General features: G+C 36.3%; 1 protein-coding gene across 1 annotated transcript; it reads right to left on the reverse strand.

The window, feature by feature from the left end:
* Window positions 1-8: 8 nt before the first annotated feature.
* Window positions 9-7314, reverse strand: LOC119987751 (NAD-dependent protein deacetylase SRT1). The gene is made up of 14 exons (XM_038832670.1): window positions 7055-7314; window positions 5724-5753; window positions 5531-5623; window positions 5022-5141; window positions 4439-4539; window positions 4153-4261; window positions 3271-3350; window positions 3013-3091; window positions 2811-2864; window positions 2346-2442; window positions 1692-1774; window positions 1438-1505; window positions 883-985; window positions 9-578 (listed from the first exon to the last, which is right to left on the reverse strand). The coding sequence occupies exons 1-14, from the start codon at window positions 7151-7153 to the stop codon at window positions 297-299; spliced, it is 1398 nt and encodes a 465-aa protein (XP_038688598.1). The 5' UTR covers window positions 7154-7314; the 3' UTR covers window positions 9-296.
* Window positions 7315-9269: the final 1955 nt, after the last annotated feature.

The following is a 9269-nucleotide window of genomic DNA, read 5'->3' on the forward strand; positions in this document are numbered from 1 at the left end:
TGCAAGGATTTCATTCCCAAACCCATAACTCCATCAAATTATAAGCAATTAACTACTTTTGCAATGTTAATACAAAAAGCTTCTGAAAAACCTCACTGTGGAACACATATGTGACCCTCGTCTAGTCTATGGACTTGCAACAACAAGGTTACAGCCCGTGTTGCCAAGCCAAGTCTAATCAGATTTTGCTATCCATAGTTGGGGAGACAGACTGAGTGTAAGCATCTACCCAAAATCCACTCAGTCTCTATGTTTCTATCTATACAGGAACTGGAACTACAAAAATCCAGTCACTTCTAATATCTCGACTTCCGTTTACGCCCTTCCGACCGCTTCCGAGAAATTTTGGTGCCATTCAAAGTATCAGTTTGCTTCTTCACATCAGCATTACTAATAGAATCGGAATCGAATGTTTTGAGGTTGGTTACAGCGGCATAGTCCATGACCTGAGTGTTTGAGTCTGGAATGGCTTTTCTTTCAATAAGTTCATTCTGTCCACAACATCGATTCTGAATCGCAGCGTTTCTCAGCTCTTTAAATATAGCATCCTTGTCGAGGCTATAAGAGCCTGTTGAAACCTGCATGGTTTGTGAGGCCTTCGTTAATACGTAAGGATGATCATTTCCAGTTCTTGGAAAAAACACTTCAACTTAAAAGAAAAGCTCCTTGATGAATATAAATGTAGTATAATGCGAACCTTATCCCGAAAATGTAAAGCAGACAAGACAATGCATAACTTATATCGCATCTACTTGCAACACAAAAAGAAAAAAGAGCTTTTGACCTAGTGGTAGCCACTCCTTAAGATTTCGAATAAGTTGAAGGTTTGAATCCTCACACACGCTAAATTAACAAAACATTAGATTGATTACAGTTTCTCACCTTAAAATCAAATGGGATATTAACTAGGGTGTGCAAGCAGCCACAACCATCACTGAAGTTTAGTTGCAACACAATTTCAAACTCTTCATTTGGCGAAGTCCTCCTGATATACAAATGAAAGGAAGTGTTAGAGCAGGAAAATATTGAATAATATGTCAACCAAAATGGTTATTGACCTACCTGTGGGCTGTAGGAGAGCAATTACTAAGAAACATTTTAATCTACCATACCCACAACTTGAGAGACGTTTTCAAAATTAAACCATGACTTTGTAATTAACCATACATCATCAAACTAAGCATCTTTGCTTAAATTCTTATGAATTATCTTCAAAAGGGTACTCACCACAAAAATATGGCCATAGCATTTAATTGTATAAGAAATCAATTTCGTGAAATCTATTCAATAACCCATCTAGCTTGTCTAAACTTGGTCTACTACCTCATAGTAAAAAAAAAAAAAGTAACCAAGCTTCAGCTTGATGAAAATCTGTGTCCACTTCATGTAACCAATCAAAGTGAAGTGTAGAATGGGTTTAGGTAAGAGTGGAGTTACCTTTTCAGCAAAAATGGCTGCTCAAGCAGACTGGCTGGTTTATACTTTTGTGTATCCGAGAAGGAAACCTAAGGTACAGACAGAACAGGAATGTTGTAAGGAAAGGCTAATGATATATTGCATTATGTGTTCATATAAACTACAAAAGTCAGTCATCTCCACCGAAGGCCACACTTTGGGAACCAAAAATCTTTTAACTTAAGATAACTATTTATTTCTGCTCAAGGAAAATGCATGTCAGAACATAAATTCACCTCAACAGATTTGATGAATGGCAATTGAGCTTTGAGCCCATGTATACTTGCTACGCGGAGGGTCCAGTTCACATGTCTTTCATCTGTAATGCAATTGAAAGGACTGGATGAGCAGGCAATCAAAGCCTTAGTTGCTTATGGACTGGATATGAATCTATAGATGTCTCAAATGAGACGGGGACAATTTTGGTGCTTAATTCATCAGTGCGACTTGCATGAAATGTTCTTGTTTAAGAAAAGTAATACTGAGGGAATTTTCTGAATGAACACATCCACACAGAACAATTTTTTTTTCTCAAAAAAAAAAAAAGGAAAGAAAAGATCCTTTTAACTCTGTTGTGTTCTGCAGAGGTTAAACATACTTTGACCAAAACGACAAAGCTAGTCCCAAACTTTGTTTCCACATCAATAGCAACCAAAGGTCATAAAGTTTGCCCACACGCAACAAAAACACAGCAAGGCGTTAGGAACTAGTGCTATACTACTACTAATTAGATTTCTGATTGCATCCTAAAATATGGTTCACTGGAGAATAAAAGCAGTGAACTCAAGTGTACAACTTGTGTGCAAGTCTTGTTCTTTCTGTCCTGGAAAAGCAACTCATGCACGGGTACAAATCAAGAGGAAGTTAAGTACAAATCAAGAGGAAGTTACCCGCGCTCAAGGACTGAGTTATGATGATCTGAAAAAGGTCAATCCTGACATATGGAGGAATCCGCAAATTAAGCAAATCTATGACTCCTGCAATGACCTGTTTTCCACATTAAAAATTTTAGGTTTTTCTGGTAATCTTAGTTTACCATACGAACAATAAATATCCCTGATGATAAGCAGATGAAGTCTCAGTATGCTTAAAAATCTCTATAGAAAAGAATGTTCATTGTCACTCCAGGCACTAGTAAACAAAACCCTAAATAGATGGATGAAAAGAAAAGCATGTTTACAAACAAACCTAGGCTACTTTCAAGAGATTTTCAAGCTTGCAGAGGAATGGTACATCAAATTTATTTTAAAACTTCATAACAGGAGGTGGGGGGAGAGAGGGAGAGAGGAATGAGGCAGCAAAAGTTATAAATTGCAATAAACTAGAAATCCATGCCGCAATATGAATTCCAATACCTTATCCACGAAGCCATGGATCACCAAACTAGCCCTCTTGTCCTTTGGGGTTTTCTGCAAAAAATTGAACAACCAGGTAAGGTTACCTGAAATATGAAAGAGTAGGCACAATGCAGAAGAATCCAGTAGAATTGCCAAAGGGCGATAGAATTGGTACTTCCAAAAGAGTACCTTGTGTTCCGGAAAAAATGAACGGAAATACCTGAAGATTCACAATTACAATCTTCCCGCCGCCATGAAGGCACTTCAGTGGAAGGTTGCATGCAGGAGTTATCTGCAAACTGGGCAGAGCAGTAACGGATTGTACATCAAACAAAAAAATGAACAAAGTTACAACTCCCCTGATAAAGTAGGAGGTTGCATATGATTTCATGTACAGATAAAGAACTGTGTTATTTCAGAAAGAAAATGGTGTGATTGACAGAGATAGACATGGTACCATTAACTGGACATCATTTACCTTGTCCCCAAACATAATACAACATCAGCCATCTTGCAGTGCTTTTCAGCTGGATTCATCTCCTTTGATGGCAACGCATCCTGCATTGGTGGGGGCCAGAGAAGGGGAATGGCAGAGATTTCCTTAAACAAGTTGTTCTTTAATGTACAGAAAAGAAGAAAAATACATCAGCCATCACACAAGTACAACTGGAACTTTTGGATCAGACGCTCATCATCAACTCACTCGATTAAGGAGGCCTTCAAATGAACATATCACCAATTTACCATGAACCAGTTCGCATGTACTTGAAACAATTTATATTCTAATTGTTAATGTGAACATCTATTGTGCTCTTAAGATTATGATAGGTATTACTATACAACTCCACAAGAAGATTCACTTTTAAATAAACATTCAAACAAGTTAAATGCATAATTAAGCACAATATCTGAATACACTTCAGATTGAGTGAACTTTGTAACTATCTCCACGGCATGCTGTCAAAACATGATCGTTATAACCTATATGTGAATCAAAGAACATAAACACATAGTGCACAAGGACAACGAATTTCAATCTGCTCACTTCCAGATAGAACCCTAAATCTCTTGAGCATGCAGAGAAGTTAGGCTACGTTTGACTAATAGGGGCAAAAACCATCTGTCAGTGCCAAATTGCCAATCATTTCAATTCTATTCAAAACTGCATTGCATAGTCTTTTACGTATCTCAAAGACCTAGTCAAGTAGTTAATGCTTTGAGTTGAACCACATGGCCACTTCATTTGTTAATTACACTTGTTTCTAACCCCATTAGAACAGGCCTATGGGTTTGACATGCTTCTATATCAAGAAAAATACATAAAGTTTTAGGCCTCAAATAATTTAACCCTAAATGGTACCTCCCAGTCAAGAACTGTATCCTTTAGTTTTGCTCCACATTTTGTGTCAAAGCAACGCCGCGAGGTCTCTTTTAAGCCAATAGTTTCAACCTCAAAGTCCCGCAAATACCTTCAACAGTTAGAATGATACTAAACTGAGCATATTGAAGGTAAATTTTCCAAGAGAAAAATATAATAGCATAAGGAAATGACAATTTGACTTGGCATATCTTACAAAAATGGCAGAGAAACATCAGATACCAAAATTGTGTTAAGAAAGGGCATGGCTTTAAACATCAATGCTTACTCGACATCGCATGAGGGGCAAATTTCCAAAAAAGAGTTCCCATGCAGTTCAGCAAGCTTCTCCCTTGGTATTCCAGACCGAAGATGAAGACCATCAACATTCTAGCACATGCAAAGCAGCAGGTATTAAAAACAGACTTAGAATGTTAACATGTTTACTTTAAGGATGCAATGAGTACAACATGAATGTTGGATGTTATCACAATCTAGTGAAAATCAGGTTGTCAGACCACTTTCAGCTTTACTATAAACAAAGTTTCAAAAACATGGCTCTATATGCAAATGTGAGCCTAGAATATGTCTTTGACTGAACAGGAGCAGAAGTCATCAAATTTCATAGACGATATGGATTTCTGAGGTCATTTCAGAAAACTAACCCTTTCCAAACTCACATCCTTCCCAAGAAGGAAGAAAAATCATTGGACTTAGCATAATATTAATACAGGCAATGACTCATGGTAACATTGAGTTCAAGGATAAGGAATTAGTAAAAGAACCAATCATCAAGCTTCAAGCTTAGTTTTCCTGACGCGGATAAATATTATATACATCTAGATAGAAAAAAAAAAATTAAGAAGCCCTACCTGACTAATGACAAACTTTATAATGCCAGCTTTCTCTAATTCAACCAAAGCCATGTGAGTCATGCCTGGCATTGCAAGATGAAACGGTAATGAAGCTTCAGGTAAAGGCTTCCCCTCACGCTGCAAGCAATGAAGGCGATCATAAGAACCACCAAATAAATTCAAAAGAGCCAAATAAATGTTCATACATGATACCTCCATAACATGCACATTGCATTAGGGACTTTAGATTTAGATTGCTAAAGCTAAGTCCTACAACACCAGAACAACCTCAAAAAAAAAAAACACACACACACACTAACCCATATTGGCATTGTTGTAGTTTTCATCAGTCATCCCATAATAACAAAATCAATCCAATTACTCATAAAGTGTTTTGAGTAACCTACGTCTTAGTTGACTTAAGGCAAATATCATAGTTAATTAAAAAAACTAAGCTATAATGACCAAAAAACGGAAAGGGGTGTTATTCTTATTCTTGGCAACACAAAGATTTTCAAGATTCTCACCTGCAACGTCCAAATTCCCTTGGGACCTCGGAAATCAGGTATACCACATGAAGTTGATATTCCTGCACCTGTAAACACCACTAGATGCTTACTCTGCAAGTAGAAACAAGAAATTTAAAAAGGCCGTTTGGCATCAGAACATAAAATATGTATCTCTCATCAATAAAAAGTGTGAGATGTTGCAGGCTTGAACCTTCTGTATAATCTTCGCAAGTCGTTCAATCTGCAAAAAAAATAAAAGCAAGTAGATAATACATTAAAAAGTAAAATATAACAATCACTTAAGATCTTATTTCATTACCCATAAGATATTTTGAGAAGAGCCGCAAGTATGTAAGTTTGAGAATATGTTAAAGAAAAATATCCAGTGATGTTTAAGGAAGCTTGAAAGGTCGATGATTTCCCTATCTTTGTTGCATACGACTTTGTAGAAGCAATGGATGAACTAAAAAGGTGAAACTCAAAATTTTACAATACAACCCACTCCCGGCCCCACAGACTATCAATAGGGATTCTCAGAGGAGATAACTTAATAATAATTCCCTATTTCTGATGAGCTCACATACACTAGAGCCTAACAGCCAAACATTTTCTCTAGTTCATCTCCATGCTTGATAGCATCACAATCTTAACAAACTCCCCACATAACCCCTATAGTAATGTGACCCTAATGTGCCTCTTGCTAAACTATCATTTGAACCTATAATTTAGCAGTTAGCACTATACCAACGAATTCCATCCTTTGAGGCTATTAAAGTGAAAAATCTGAAAGAAAATTGACTTTAAAATGAAAGTTTTTCCATGTGAATTGGACAGGAAACTCCATCACAAATCAGAAAATACCGAAGGATATCAAGATCAACAGAGTTTAAAATTGTGTTACTTTACAGTTTACAGCCAATGATAGAAAATCAAGTATAGCTCCATAAGTTTCATAAATAAATCAAAGCTCTAAATAAATGTATATGCCCAAGATGATCCACGCGAACTGAAGAGATCCACAACTCACATATAACCATTTGGCCTTGAAATACATTCAGAGAAATAAAAAAAATTGCAGTCTACAATGTTGAGAAACTCAAGCATATGAGATTATTCGATAGGCATTCAGAACCTTCAAATGCAATAGCTTCTGTAGAACCCTTCAACTACAATGTGCTTGACATCCTCGTAATGAGATTGTCACAGTCAAAAATAATCCATGTATTAGTTCAGAAGCCACAAAACTAACAAAAGAAGAAACCCTTTAAATATACAGTCTATACTCTATACCCAGAAACCAGATCCCATCAATAATAACATTATAGATATCCTAACAAAGTTCCAAAGCAAAACAATGCAACATTACATGGAATTTCCAACAAGTTCAATCCCAAATTTTGAGTAAAATTCACGGGTGCTACAGTTTCAAATTGTTATTGGAAGTAATCACTAACGAAGACAATAAACGAAGTAAATAAGGATTATATACAAAGGAGTAATCAGAGAACGAAGAAGAAGGTAAAATACATAGAGAACACCCACTTTCTCTTGCAAAACATGAGATGGGTCGAATAACTCTGTCATTCCAACGTTGCCCACATCTTCAATGAAAGAGAGCTTCTCTGCATAGCCCAGAGACATGGTGGACAAGCACCTGTTTCTTCTGGATTCACAGGCACACGCACACTCTCTCTCTAGAGCTTTCGATTCTCTCTCTACAAAGTTGATCAAAAGATGGTTTAGAACAGAGAGTGGGAAGGGGGAGAGGGATCTTCTACGAGACCAGAGTCACAAAAGTACTTAATTCAGCATACTGGCCAACAAGTTTTTCTTTTTTTATGAAGAGACTTTTATGTCCTTGTCTAATTTTTATGGTGGTTTTAACTTTTAAATCTATTTGTAAAAAATTGATACCAAATCTGATAGGCATCCAAAGAGTCCATATATTACACGATACTCGAGGAGAGAGCATCTCGACAAGATCGAGAAGTCAACCTCTGAGTAGTAAATGAATCATGATAGGATTCATCTTCCTATAAATCCGCCTAAATTAGGAGGGAAGATCCACTCTTACCAAAACTACAACTCATTTAACTTGTATAAAAGGGGCCCAATTACAGGCGAACAATAAAAAAATGTGCACTCTGAGCTATTCTTTAAGCACCTATAACTCTTTAATATTATTGATTTGAACATCAAAGAGATCTCCGAACACACCCTCAAGACCCCCCATAGTTCACTTGTTCTCTTGCGATATGAGTTCTATCGTCTGACATGCCATCAAAACTGAAGTCAAATTTGAATGTCATCACTTGTATTTATAAGTTAATTTATTTCTTTTATTTGGAATTATTGTATAATGGGCAATAAACTTGGGATTTTGTTAAAAGTTATTTGTATCCTTCCCTTAATTGTATTATATATTTTTTGCTTGATAATTTGAAGCTTCATTAATCAAAAATCACTATTTTATGCATACCTTAACTCTAAATTTCAAATAATGCAATGATTGCTTTTCACTTGCCCCTTTTTCTAAGGGTAAGATTGTAAATTTCGAGTTGTCCAATTTTATGAAAAAAGTCCAACCCATTTTGGTTGGAGGGTGTAACAATTTCCACATTTTGCTATATTTGTAATTCTCTTAATTGATTGTCTTAGCTGGCTCTTACTAGGTGTTCTTTAATTGGCTGGCAAATAGTAAAAATAAATATTTCTAACTAATTATACAGTATGAATTAAGATTATAATTCACAAAATCAAAGCTATTTTAGAAAAATAAGTTGGGAGGAGGTCACTATTTTGCTCCCTTTGATCCAACAAAAATTGCTAAAATGTCTTTTCAAATGATTTCTACTGACAATCAAGAAAATTAAAAAAAGAAAAGAAAAGGCAAGATTAGTGCATGTAATCATGATCAAACTTCAAAGTAAGATATTTGACTTTGAATTTGTTTACCAAACTCAAAAGCAACACATAATCATTATTATCATGGTTATTATTTAATCTCTTTCAGATTGTTAATTTTGAGCTCATTCAACTTGCACCTTCGAAAAGAATCAAGGCTCAAGTTTCCCATATGCGGTGGATAAGGGCGGACCCATTAAGGGCCAAGGATGGGAATTGCCCACCCTCAATTTTTTTTAGTCTAAAGTTTTTTTTTAGTCTTCAATCCAATCTTTTTATCCACCTTATAGTTTAACTTTAGTCACACCCACATATTTATTAAACATACCCGACTTATGTTGACTTTGTTTTGACCTTGGCCTTTTTTAAGTCTAAGCTCTTCACACCCCACTCAACATCTTGGAAGAACAAAATCTCGTTTGTCTTCTCTCTTGAACCTTCTTCTTTGGCTGATTTGAGCGTGCTTGCAGGGACGACGCTCGTGAAATTGGTCATGGACCAGAAGCCGCTTTGTTTGCTGCCAATAATTGTGAAGAACAAGGGTAATCGGTTAAGCCAAATTACTTAGAAATGGATTAACACAACAAGCCAATATCTTGTCATAGGTGGTCTTTGCTTTGGAAGAAATCATATAGAGGAAATCGAACTGGTGTTGTCCGGACCCAACACGAGTGGAGGTTGTGTATGCACTCCTCTTGAAAGCTTTACGGTTGCATTGGAGCGTAAGAACTCAGATCTGGATTCGATCAAAGCTATGTAAGTGATTACTTCTTCAAAAACCTAATACTGTAAGCGATGATGATGATGTTTCGTCGAACAGGGTATTTGATAGTCCTCAAGAAATCAAATCGGA

This window comes from Tripterygium wilfordii, chromosome 21 (genome assembly GCF_013401445.1).
Source record: "Tripterygium wilfordii isolate XIE 37 chromosome 21, ASM1340144v1, whole genome shotgun sequence".
NCBI classification, from domain to species: Eukaryota; Viridiplantae; Streptophyta; class Magnoliopsida; order Celastrales; family Celastraceae; genus Tripterygium; species Tripterygium wilfordii.